Here is a 14385-nt window from a genome sequence, read left to right as displayed (position 1 = left end):
CAGTAGATTAATAGTCTTTGGAATGCCTGGTACAATGGAGGGAACAACAAATAAAGGGTAATGGTTTAGACGGAAGCCTAAACCAGACCCTCTGTAGGGGATAATGCAAGGCAAATTTGCTGGTTTTGAAGAGCTGCTATTTATGTGACTGAGGAGGAAGTAGTGGTATGGAGCGAAGCTTAACTACTTGAGCAGATTTTTGCATTAAGCTCAAATTTGACTCTGGTGGACTGGATTAGAACTTGCTGAATTGATAAATATATTGAGAATTTTTACTTTACAATATTTCAAAAAGCTAACTTTTGGCTTTTAATTCTGATTTATGTCTTAACTAAAATAGAAATGTAGACACGTATGACTTCAGTTTGTTACCACTGTATCAGTATAAACATTTTGAGGATTCCATGTAATATTAAAAAGCAATCTATCGATAATTTCCATGTTAATAACCCATTCTTTGAGTCCACAGTTGTTTTTCTTCTGTTTAATGGTATCTATCATTCATGTGGTTAAATGTCATAATTGGGCACTCATTTTAACTAGTGCTGCTAATGTCAGTCTGAAATTTGGTTTTATAACCAACAGGTTGAAAATATGTCTAGCATTATGAAAGGTGCAGATATTTATAATACTGCAGTAATTTCCACTGCAGGAAAGTCATTTACCTATATGGTTGCTGTTGATTGGCATCTAAAACAATGATTCATTGCAACAGAGACTCCTCTTTAATATCGAAAATTAATTTCTTCAACAGGATTTTATTTTGGAAACAGCGAAATGATTATTATTATTAAATTATTATCCTGACAACAACTAAATTAACTTAAACTTAGATGCAACTCTTTCAAAAGGTGCAAGTCTTACCTACTTACATATTGTTACCAAAGTTGGTCTGCTTTGTGTGTTTATCTTTTCAGTTTCCCCAAATTTTCTTTGCTGCCTTGCTTTGTTAATGACCTTGATTTCTTAGTAAACATTGGACTACATTTCTCAAAGTGTATTTATATATGTTGTATATATATACATTGGTCACTTGAAATGTGGATAGATGTTTGCCATGATATAACCATTTGGAATTGTGATATTTTGATATTGTGCAGCACCCTTTCAATTATGTTGTGGAAGGATTGCAGCATCAGAATGTGAACTGGCTTTTGCAGAGATGAACAGTATCAACATGAATGAACATTTCTTATCAATTTACTTCCACATATAACCCAAAGGCAACTGGAACCTAATATGGAACAGGATCTAATTATACTTATTTGCAGCTCAGTACCATCTCCTTATGTATTTCAGTCCAGTTGTGGTGAAGGAACAATCACTTTTTTGTAAGTTGTTAACATATAAAACATCTTAATGTCTTGAAGTTCAACTGTGACCATTATTGTACAATTGAGCCCTCGATTTTAACCCCCACAGTTTGATTTTATTTCTATGTATATTTTGTGATGAGAAAATTCAAGTCCATTTACTGCAAATTTCACTGGTTTCCTGTCCATTTTATAAATATGTACATTTGTCGGAAGGAAATCAAAACCACTACAGTTTTTCATTAATTTCTTAATTGGAATACCTTTTTGACAGCAGAGAAACCTAATCCTTTCGTCTGGTTCCTGGACAATGTAATTGTTAAGAGGTGCTTAGAATTCCAAGTATTTTATGGTAGTTGGAGGCAGAACTGAGCCCACCCACAACTACAGTTAGATCTATTAAAACCCTGTGTTGCAGAGTTGACAGGATTACTGCTTGTTAAATATACTAAACACAAAGCATACCTGGGGAGGAAAGGAAAAGAGTGAAAGAGTAAGAAATCTACCCATGGAATAAGAGTAAATGAAAATTAGAAGACAAAACCACTTACCCTGAAATGACATGTAAGGATCACATTTTAATATAATTGCCTTTTCTATTATTGTATGTCTAACATTTTTTCCTGCAACTTTAGTTGCCTGTGAGACTAGTAATGATTGGTACAATGTGTAGTGGGAAGGATAATAGAGAAGTTGTATTTTTATAAATTGATAACATTTTGCAATGGGAAATTGAGGATGGCCAATGTCCACTTTGAAACCTTGGTGGTGCAGATGCATAGTGAGGTGGACTGTTATGGAAATATTATTAAAATGCATTAACTAACTTTTACACCAATGCAATAATTTTCATTCAGTTGCTTTTGTGAACTTTATCATGCTTTGTGAATTAGTAGTATTTCTAATTGAGTTGGTTAATCATAATGTTTAGGACTTCATTAATCTTTTATTGTGCTAGAATCATGAAGAATATTAGTTCGTGAAAATTGTTCTTTTCCTATTTACCATTATATTTAAATGTTACTTTAAAAATGTTTGAAATACTGGCAGTTCGAAGATATAGCCATATAAATTTAAAACAAACTCTGATTGTGAGACTCAGTCAAGCTGATGCTTATGTTGCACATACAAAGTAAATGTATCATTATTAAATCTCTTGCTGATATTATAAGCTAATAATCTCCAATTTAGAGCAGTTGAAGTTTATTATCTGTTAGTGTTTGACTTGTTTAATACCAAAAAAGCCAAAGTCAGAATACAAGCCAAATTGGGACTCTTAACAGATATTTAACTAAATTCTGTTAATATGTATGTATTGCAATATCTGAACAGATTTTCACGATGACTCTAACTATGCTTCATTTCTGTTAGAATGTTAATGGAATCAAGTATCATGCCAAGAATGGCCATCGTACTCAAAGCCGTGTCCGGAAGCCTTTCAAGTGTCGCTGTGGGAAAAGCTACAAAACTGCTCATGGGCTTCGTCACCACACTATTACCTTTCATCCACCAGTGTCAGTTGATATACTTAGAAAGATGCAATTGTGAGACATTATATCTGACTGACCTTCAAAATGCAGACTAGGTGTTCTAACAGGAGTGAGTAGGAATTTTTTTTCCTCAAGATTTACTGCTACAAGTCTTGGGGAGAAAAAAGATTCCTTAATATTTGTTTTCAAGTGAATTACTTCTGCATGAAATGAACATTTTAGCTAAAACAAAATGTGTTCCCATAACAGCATAAGATGCTGCTACAAATTAGGTACACTGTTTTAAATTTTAATTTTGAATTCCACGGAAAATACTTTAAATGATTTCAGTGCTTCTAAAAGCACTTTTTCTTTAATACTCTACAATATGCAATTTTAGGTCATAACTTAAAATTGTCTACAGAATAGTTTTATTTTTTTATTCTATCTCAAACTTTTTTGAAAACTGTCATCAGTTGTGTACTAAGGTGCTGCTACACTTTAAACCTAGATGTTCCAAACTTACAGATCCAAATAAAGGCAAACTAAATTTGCCACTGTAATTTGTAGATTAGCAGCCGATTTTGATGGGTTAGGTGTGAGTGTTGACGAGAGTTTTCTACCTGACCCATTTGACATATACCACTAGGTTGAGTGCTGTGTTATGTTGGATTATCATGTTTTTTGGGGGAGAAGAGGATGGAGTGTGGGAACAATCTTTTCTGACGTATACTAAAGATACTTTATATCAATCTATTCACAAGTAGCATTGGCAGTTGTTACATAGTTTATCCAATTCCTCTACCCTTGATTTGAAGAAAAAATACTGAATTTCAAACAGCAACCTAAATTTGGAACATAGATATGGATAGAATCAGGTGGTGTCAGAATCTATGACTGGGAGTTAAATTTACTTGATCTGGTAATCTGATGCAGAACATCATTGTTAGTGGTTTTTGTCATGAAATTAGAGAAGGAATCACCACACTAGTTATGTAGTAAATAAAGAAGTATAGAATTATATGTAGTAATCATTGTTCACAGCTTAGAAAATACTTAATTTCTTGAGGCATATGTGATCTTTAGTTTTCTAAATCAGTATGTGTGTTTAATTAAAGAAGTATGTACCATATGGCTCTACATAAGGTTAGTCGGTTTGCAGCTAAATAATGTACAGTTGCATTTTAAAAATTCTGTTGTCAGCAAGTTAAGCTATGATAATTTAGTTAGTTTTTTGGAAGCCTGCCTAATACATAATACTGACCCAGTTCTGTTTTTATAATTCAGTATTACAATACTGTGCAGTTTGGGAGGCTTCATGATTCTATTTCCATGGATTAGAAAATAGAGGTGCCCTGATTTAGTTTATAAAATTGTAATATGCTCCTATTACTTTACGTTTCCTCTTTAAAATAAAAGGACTAACCCATAACTGTTCAGATTGCCCCAGTCCTAATGTGGCATTCTTTATTACATTGTTTGCAAGCTTTGATACTTTATGATTACGCTTAAAATTTGTTCACTATTAAGATTTTGTAGTGGCATTGAAAAAAAATCAAAAGAAACCTTAACATTCCCAAATGCTTTGTGCTGTAGCTGCTATAGACACTGTAGATACTATAGAATGAAATCTGATCTGAATATGTGTTTCCTATTTGTTGTTTTCTATCCCCTCCACCCCATATTTCAAATGGTTTACAAATGAGAAAAGCTGAGCAATTTGGATTGAAGGCTTTTACAGATGCAATCAATGTAGCTTTGTTAGTAAGTGTGGACCCACTGTTATGCTGTCAATGGAATTCACTACTCCTGCAAAGTAACTAAAACAGCCCTTCTGACATTTGGCAAAACTCACCCGTAGAGGGTAGCAGAGGTCAAAAGACAGCCAAAGCTGAGGTCTAAAGCTGCCTTCCTGAATACATTCTTCTGCAACTATTGTTACATGAACCAGAAATCCAATCCTCTATCTTTTCTAAACAAGCTAGGTAAACCTAAAACCAATGTAAGTGATAAATATTGTTAAACACAAAGCATTGTTTCCCATGCTTGTCTGTTGAGAAAGATCAACAACAATTTGTCAATTTTAATCAAAATGTGAATGATATAATGCTTTAAAAATTGATACCCCATAGCATAAATGCATGTATTAGAAGTGAAATCATTCTATAATAACATGAACATTGACTTTGAATATTTTAATTCCTTGTTAATTACTGGTTAGGGAAGTTCTTATTTGAATGAACTTAGTTTAGAACTGTGATTTTAATCACTGCTAAGATGTCTTTTTTTCACCTTGAAAAATGCTGTTCTTTAATAAAAGCTAGATAGATACTAGGGGGAGAGATGCAGTCATGTGAAACTCTATCGTTGCACAAAAGCCTTACTAATACAGTAAATTTTTAAAATGTACATCTCTTTGACATTTACATTGCATCCACTTTTTATTTCTAATTCAACTCCTTGAAGAATCTCCATTTTAATTCTGATCCCAGAATACAACTGAGGTCTTCAAAGGGATAAAATGAGAAGAAATAACCTGAATTATAAAATATGCATATTAGGTATTGAGCAACAGATATCCAAATGGTATTGAAAAAGCATTGCATCAAGTTATGAAATGTACCTTGAATTCACCCCTTAGGAAAAAGCGTTCTCAATTAATATTCTAAAATATTCTGAACCTAGTGAACTTGACTATTCCAGGGAAAAGTTTGACAATAGAGCACAATTTTTCTTTGAATTTCTAGGAATATGCTTTTTGGTGAGAGGTGGGGGAGCAAAAAAAAAGATGAGACAAATTGAATTATGAATCTTAAGAAATCGGCTTTTTTAATAAAATGGAAATAATTTATTAGAAGGTTTAAAGAATTAATTTTCTAAGGTTACATCTCCAGTTCTTAAGGACAGTATTTGGATTGATGGCAATATAAATTCATTGAAAATAGGTAAGAACTTGTTCTGTGGAGGCTGGGGAAAATGTTCTTTCTTGCTGTTTTTAAAAAAGGTAATCACTTTCTAGCCATTTGACAGATTTTCAGTAATTGAACAGTTGTCATAATGTATTAATTACGGGAAGATAACCTTGGTTTATGCAATAAAAACAGAACATGTTGGATGTACTTAAGTCTGGCAGTATTAGTCAAGAGGGAAACAGAATTATCATTTCACATTAATGACCTTTCCTCAGACCACATATTTATAGAGTTAGGTGTATTCAGTTTTTTTTAGAAAAAGCATGGAAATAATTATGTTTAATTGAGATACTGGTGTACTTTTACATTTCTAATATGTGTCAAGCAAATTCATGATCTTTAAGTATTTGAAAGTATTTCACAGTTTTCAAAATGTTTTTCATTTAATTGGATATTCACCAATTGCTCATGCAAAGATAGAGAAAATATAGAAAGACATTGAATATTTATTTGCAGTTAAAACTGAGTTAAATGTGTGGCGGTTATGTGCAAAAATAGTAAGTGCAAGACCTGAGTTAATAATAGAATGAGAGTTCAAATCCCACCATTGCAATTTGAAGAAAAAATTATTTGGTTTTAATGTAAATTTGGAAAAAATGTTTTTATTTGTTCAGGGAATGTCAGTGACACTGACTAGGCCAGGAGTTATTGCCCATGCCTAATTGTCCAAGTATTATTGCATTGTTGAAAGTGATGAAGCTGTTAGGTTGTCTTGACCTATCTGGCCTAAATGTGACTCCAGTCCCACATCAAAATGATTAACTATTAATGAAATCTGATATTTTGCAAGCTGTTACAAAGAATGATTAAAGCTCCCTATTTTCTAGAAGATTATGGAGAGCATGGACCAGGTGGATAGGAAGCACCTATTCATCTAGTTGGTGGGTCAGTAGCAAGGGCATCATTTTAAGGTGAAAGGCTTGAGATTTAGAGGGTATTTGAGGAAAGTTTTTTTTCACCCAAAGGATGGAAATCTGGAATGCACAGCATGGGAGGGCAATAGAGGCAAGAAACCTCACAATCTTTAAAAAATACAAGGATGAGTACTGGAAATAATATTCAAGATTATGGGACAGGTGCTGGAAAATGGGATTAGTGTAGTGAGGTAGGTGCAGACCCTATGAACCGAAAGGCCTCTTCTGTGCTGTATAATTTGACGTTTTGTGTCTTATGAACACTTTGAATTACTTGCATCATAGTCACTGACAATAGATAGCCCATCATCATCTCAGGGCAACTAATGATGAGCAGTAAATCCCAGCTTTTCCTCATATTCCAAGAAAGAATTATGGAAAGAAGTGCTACTTAATATTCTAAAGATTGACTGAAGAGACTTCTTATATTTGAGAAAGATTTTGCAACTTTAAAGCTACTCTTATTTATTCACTTCTGTAATGATTTAAAGTGATTTCCAAGTTTAGTTGTAGTGCAATGTATCTAGTCCAAAGGCAGTCCATAACCAAACTACAAATATGATAAATGATGTTTTGCTGCTACCTAAATTTCGCAATTTTTGGTGGATGGTTACCAACTATTAATGGGGTGATTTGGTTTCCTTTACTAGATCCATCCATTTATAAAGATTAATGAATAATCTGAATTTAATGTGAATAAATAGTACTCGATTCTTTCAGTTTTATTTTGTGTAATATGATCAACTAGTCAATATACAGCTGTCCATTCCTGTGTTTTCTATAATGGCCAAACTGAAGTGTGGCACAGGGGAAACAGTCTTTAGAGTCAGTGAGTTGGGGTGAATTTCCATGGGTGTTCTTCCGATTGAAAAGCCATAGGTAGTCAGGGTAAAATTGGACAATCAAAAGAATTTTTATAGAAATTCACCCCGTAGTATAATAGTGAGATTCCTCTTTCTGTTATCAAGATCTTGAACTTAATTTTACTGTGTCAATTGACAGGCAATGACAGCAAATAAGAATGATCTAACTGCCCAAATCTGCCCTGTCTCGAGTATATTTACTGCAGCAGCACCTGTCATCACGCAGTTGACCATGACATCCTGCTCAGGCAGAAATAGATTACACACATGCTATACTCATTGAGATGGGATAAAAGAGTAGAGCACGCCTCGATGATATGAGCCAGTTCTACACCAAATTTGCCAATAATTTTCCAATAACCAATTGGGGAGGTGAATTTACAAATCTAGTGCTGACATTGAGAAATCAATTCAATATTTAAAAGGCTAGAATACTATACTAGACTATACTGTTCCATTTTTAATCTCTGGTGCACAAACAAATGGCAAAGAAATTGCTCCCTTAAGGCATTTCTTGTAGTAAAATTGATGAGAAACGTTGTCACTTCTGCTTCATTTTGGTATTAAAATGGAAACAGTTATGTATATTTCTGTACCAATGCCGATTTAAAATGAAATTAGATTTGCAGCAAATTTTAGTCAAATTTTTAATGACTTAAACACTGGAATCATTTGAAAACAACTTACAATAGCAACTTTCATTTCCTGCATATTACTAAATGTGTCATTCCAAGAATGATTTGGAGATGCCGGTGTTGGACTGGGGTGTACAAAGTTAAAAATCAAATAGCACCAGGTTATAGTCCAACAGGTTTAATTGGAAGCACACTAGCTTTCGGAGCGACGCTCCTTCATCAGGTGATGGTATTCAAACAGATGAAAGACTTAACAATCAACTTTTCAATGTATAATTTCAGTTACATCACACTGTAAATTTTTGCGATAAATTCTGTGTTAGGATTGAACCCATCACTGTCACCTGATGAAGGAGCGTCGCTCTGAAAGCTAGTGTGCTTCTAATTAAACCTGCTGGACTATAACCTGATGTTGTGTGATTTTTAACCTCATTCCAAGAATGCTGTTAAGTATCCCTGATGCAAAGGCATCCTGATCTGCAAGCACAAGGAGCAAAAAGAAACATTTTATTTAGTGATGACCCTCTACCGTCTGTCCAACTCTATTTTGAACTTATTAATATCGATAATTTTGTTTTATTTTGTATAGTTTCAAATATTTATTTTTATCATGTGGATAATTGGCTTGTGTAGCACACTGCCTTTTGGATTAAACCTAGTCTGGTGATCAAATTAAGCTTTCTTTTTATACAAGCTATAAAAATCCTATATGAAATTTGATTGCAAGAATAAATCCAGTTTCTAGTTGATGTGGGTCCACAGCAAACAAAAACTGCCGTTTTAGTGCCAATTTGTGCCAAATTTTGACTGATCTCATTCAGAGGCGATTTAAGGGTATTGGCATCAAAGCAGTGTTATACTGCAGTTGGACAGAACAGAGATATTCACTCTGCAACTGACCCATGTTGTACTTAACCTGACAATTGATGCTGACACCAAGTGCCAAAAGTGTAAATATGATCCATTCCATACCTTAAGGAAAAAGAACAAATTCAATACATTGATCAGAATGCTGCTTCTTTTTTTCTTTCATGCTTTTCAAGAATGTAATCTTTGTGGTCAAACTTTATAAATTGTTTATTCTGAAGTTCTGTGTAAACATTATTATTCAATGAACAAGAAATGGTTGAATAGTGTAAGTGTTTTTGAATTCCTTGTTCCAGTCTGGATATTGCAAGTTGAACTTTAGACATTGCCTAAAACTTTAACTTTGGATGCTGATTTTAGTGTGACTCTCTGTTTAAGGTATTTTCTTCCCCTTTCAACCTCTCCAAAGCAGGAGGCACTGAAAAATTATTTCTTTGGTATTAATTCACAAAAAGGTCCTTGCAACCATTACCAAATCTTGAATTACACTGACAATTCTTGATGTGTAGGCATTTGATGGACAAGTTTGCATTGTGCAGTTGTTTAAAATAATTTTTTTTTAGTTTTAAAATATATTTGAACAGTGAGGTTAACTCCATATTTCTCTCAATTCAATGATATTGGATTGCTGAATCAACAAGCAGAAAACCCTCAAATCTGATTCTTCAAACCCATATAATCCACTCATCCCGATAGTAAATTCTTCCAATGTAGTTAGTAGTCTTTGTTAAATATTTTAAAATAGAAATAAACTGAAGTATCAATTTCAATAGTTTCATATCTTGAAATGTTAGTTTGCATATTAAATGAATCAGGTTTATTTGGTCTCTGTATAATCTTAGATATTGCTAATGGTAGTTTCTGTTTTGTTTGTCTTTTATTAATTGGCATTCAAAAGTCCTTTATTTCATAGACTTTTTTAAAAGAATTGCTAAATTCTGTCAGTGCAAATTGTCAATCTGTAAATAACTTACATGCTGACATAATTGTTGATCTGCACAGACTATATTAATTGATTCAGCAATGTTGTTTAACATCATAAAACTCTGCCCTGAGCTGCCTTGAATCCAAAAAGTTGGCGTAAAATCATCGTCAATGTAACAGGTGTAATCTAAAGGTATGGCATTAAGTTCTTAAAAGTAGAGTAAAACTGATTTTTCTTCAGGTACCCTTGAAAAATATGCCTTAAGCAGGGAGTCTGTTTTGTGCATGATATTCTGAAATAATATTTAGTTTTAAGAAATTATTCGGCATTCATATTCTGGTAGACTGGCTCATTGATGCAACGGTTGATAAGTCATATATTGGGATTTTCTTTTCTAGCCCCCTTCATGGTTTCTACATGCTGATTTCACTGGATGTCTGAAAAATGTTAAATTAATTTCAGATATCTTCTAAAAGACAAACAGAAAGTAAGTTCACATTCACCTCATTAGTTGGCATAGACTTGGGAAAGATCTGTCATCTTGTGCCCTTTAGTGTGTCGGGAAGGAGGAATGGGACTTGAGAAAATAATTTCAAAAATCCAGGTAGAGATTTCACTAGACCAGGTACAAATGTGGTATTTGTGATGGTTTAAGTAATGAATTTGTCACTAATGTTGCAGTCAATTAATTAATTTCCAAAATGAAGTTATAGAGAAATACATTTAAAATGTATACTTCGACAACATCTAGTTAAAATCCTGTGTAAAGGAAACAATAAAATAAGAGGTTTTATAGAATTCACATTTATTTAAATAGTGCTAAAGGACATTGTAACCAATTATATACTTTTTGAACTGTGTTCAAAGTTGTAATATTTCAAGGTCCCACAAAGAGAATGAAATGTTGATCAGATAACTTTATATAGTAATCTTGGTTGAAGGTTAAATTTCAGTCAGGGCACGAGGGATAACTTTCTCGCTTTTTTTCCCTATTGTGTCAAGTGAGGATTATGTGCCCAGCCCATAAGGTAGATTGCATTAACTCCTCATTCCAAAACAAAAGGCATACCTGAAAGTGATGTACTCCCTCAGTACTGCACTGAAGTGTCAAACTAGATTATGTATTCAAATCTGGAGTGGGATTTGAGCCCTTAACCTGCTGAATCTAACAAGAATATTACCACTAAGCAAAGATGACCGCTAATTCATAGTGTAGTATAAATGTGCTGGTGGAATCATTTCAAACACTGTAGTGAGAGTACGTTGGAAAGGAAATTTGTTTTCCTCTCGGTCACTATCAAGTAACTTTCAATGTATATAGCATCTTTCATGTCCTCACACCTCATTTAAAGCCAGTTAATTTCTTCTGAAATATGAACACAGGCAAACGCAACAAGCCAGTTTTTGCTGAATGAGAGATCTTGTGTGACAAATTTGAATAAATGATCAGTTAATTTGCTTTTATTAAGAGGATCAAACTTTGATAAATTTGAGACCATTTTTGGCTGACTTCAGAGCTTGCTGCAAAGAGGGTTTTAAGCTGTGTTGGAATCTCTACACTCACATTAATGGATATTTTCTCCAAGTACTGATGCCATTTAAGATGAATTTACATTTTAAATCATTTCTATATTATAAAAAGTTAATACAGGTACAGATTAAACAAATATGTGCTTTGTATTGGATCATTTTATCAAATTCAGCTTTACAACAGTCAAGTGTGTGAATTATTTCGGATTCCCACAATTGGCATTTAAGATGGTACCTTTTAAAGGTTTTTCAAAATTCATGCAAATATGAAATACATGCATTATACTACTGCAAAGCTGTCTTCCAGTATTGCCCAAATTTTCTGTACAGTGAATGTATATGAAATGCTACTCTAGCATATACATTTGCATGTTTGTCCATTCCACAAAATCAGCCAGAATATTAACTGCACTGAAATCTGTTCTGCATGGGACAATGCAATGCCTGTGTAAATTGTACTTCGAAACCTTAACTTTGCATTTTTATGTTACCGTTTTTTAATTTTGTTTGATCAGCCACTAAAGCAGACTGAACATTTTTATTTGGTTCAGATCTTTCCCAAATGGATTTTAGAGAATGAAAATAGGAATACTTGATTAGAAATCTTCATTCATTCAAATTTTCAATTTTAGTCGTATACAGGGCTGTACTTTCAAATTTCAAACAATTGTACATGTCTGCAATCAATCTATATGTTGACATTGTGCTGCCGCTAGTTATTTCTGTTTAACTGTCAAATGAAGTGTTAAGTTTTTTGATGCTAGACAAGGCATGGTACAGGCTAATGTCTTGCTAAGTTCTATTCCTGCACATTGACAATTCAAAAAAAAAATCAGGGAAGCATGCAGATATTTATATACCAGTGTTAGTGAGCCGTAATGTACCAAACACTGTTTCACTGTAGTTAATTGTCAAGTATACATCAAACTGAGTGAAATAACTTCGTATTGCTGCTAAAATGAACTTTTGTTTGAATGCTGCTCTTATGTTGTCATGCAATTTCTTTATTGTGACTTTGTAAAACTTTTGGCAGAAATTTGTGGTCAAGTCTTATTACAGTTTTTGCCTGTGTCAAGAACTTGCACCGGATTTTTTTCCAAAAAAAGATTATGATTGCCAATGAAATGTCAATGTGTGGTCAAATGAGACCTAGAAACATAAAGCCTTAAAGGATGCTTCTGTTTAAACATATTGTAAATGGTCTATGTAAAACATTTTTACATATTTAATAAAATTCATGTAAGTATTTGTTTTTTATGTAAATTTTTATTTTTCAATTTAGTCTGGTATTACACCTCATCTCCACGTAATAAATTTCTCCACTGCATTTCTATAAATTTGCTGCAGTTTGAATCAACTATTCTACTTGTGTTTTAACTTTGAAAACTGTTTGATGCTCATTAAAGCAAGTTAACCCTTCCTCTCCTACTACACCTATTGTCTAGTATTTTAAAAAATACCCTGTACTCGACAGGTGATGGTTACATGGAAGGTTTATGAACATGTAAGTCTTACCAAAGATAGACTCCTATAATTAGAGTAAAATTGTGACAAGGTGCATTTTAGGGAGATCAGCCACAAATTGGCATGGATCAGGAAAGTGGATCTTCGGGATCCTCAAGGAAACCCCTATGTAATCTGATCTGGCTCGAGGCATACTCTATACTAAAATAAACCCAAATGAAAACTAGATATGTGAAAGATGCTTTTAATTTTCAATTTGTACATTATACAACAGCTTGACCTTATACAGTAAAAGATATTGAAAATGTTCGAAGTTAGCTAAGTAATCTTTTCATATTAGTGTGCTGTATTTGGACAAGTCCACCATGTTGTCAATGTGGTCAAAAGTGCTTTCTGTATCATCATGCTGAAGTGCTAAACTCTGGAGCATCTCTGTGGCTTTGCTGCTTCAGTTTAGGAAAACAAGCTGGTGAGTAATCAGGCATTCATCAGACTCTTCAGGGTCATCAGGGTAATAATCTCCCTTACTATACCTCAGAAGTATCGGAGGTCATACTGTTTTTTTAAGAGCCCACACTATGTGGATAGTGTCTTGATAGTCACAAAGCCATGTGACTTTCTGGGCTTTCCTATCACAAAGTGGTAGCTTTTTAGTGCCATCCATGTTGGCACAGACCATTACAGTGTCTCATTCCCTGCTTTGCTTTCACAGTTACACATTTCATCTTTATACATTAAAGAGGTGTCTAGTAAAAGTTGGGGGGTGGGGGGGAGTGGAAGGTGGTGGTGGTGTTGGCTGGCAGGGTCAGCCCTAGGCTTTTAGATATTAATGGTTAGAAGGTTATCAGGGGCTGTCCACGGAGTGCTGGCAAAACTGGGAAACTCAAGTCCAGGGATTGACACTCATTAGACATTGAGGGAAATATTACAGTGAAAGGAACAATTCAAGAAAGAAGGGTGGGAATTCATAGACATAGATACGTAGAAGGGATATGAGCAGGAGTAGGCTATTCGACCCCTCGAGCCTGTTCCATAATTCAATATGATCGTGGCTGATCAATACGATATACCCACTCCTCCCACCCCTATACCCCTTTAACTACAAAAGCTATATTGACGTCCTCCATGAAAACATGTAGTGTTTTAGCCTCGACGGCTTTCTGTGGTGGTGAATATCACAGGCTCACCACACTCTGGGTGAAAACATTTCTCCTCATCTCTGTCATAAAAGGTTTACCTCTTTAGACTATGCCCCTTGGTCTGGACTTCCCCATCATCAGGGACATCCTTCTTCCATCTAAACTATTTAGTCCCATTATAATTTTATAGGTCTCTATGTGACTCTCCCTTAATTCATCTGAACCCCAGTGAGTACAATAATAATCGACTCAATCTTTCCTTACATGACAGTCCTGCTATCCCAGGCACCAATC

The 14385-nt window shown here is 34.1% G+C and overlaps 1 protein-coding gene across 1 annotated transcript in view; it reads left to right on the top strand.

Moving 5' to 3' along the window:
* The window catches only part of LOC140482161 (juxtaposed with another zinc finger protein 1-like), a 114496-nt gene extending 101758 nt beyond the window's left edge, over positions 1-12738 (top strand). The window contains exon 5 of the mRNA XM_072579171.1: positions 2685-12738. Within this exon, the coding sequence (XP_072435272.1) occupies positions 2685-2861 (177 nt within the window). The 3' untranslated portion in view covers positions 2862-12738. The remainder of the gene's footprint in view (positions 1-2684) is intronic.
* Positions 12739-14385: the final 1647 nt, after the last annotated feature.

Source organism: Chiloscyllium punctatum, chromosome 10, assembly GCF_047496795.1.
Source record: "Chiloscyllium punctatum isolate Juve2018m chromosome 10, sChiPun1.3, whole genome shotgun sequence".
Lineage (NCBI taxonomy): Eukaryota > Metazoa > Chordata > Chondrichthyes > Orectolobiformes > Hemiscylliidae > Chiloscyllium > Chiloscyllium punctatum.
This window is presented reverse-complemented; position numbering and strand designations above follow the sequence as displayed.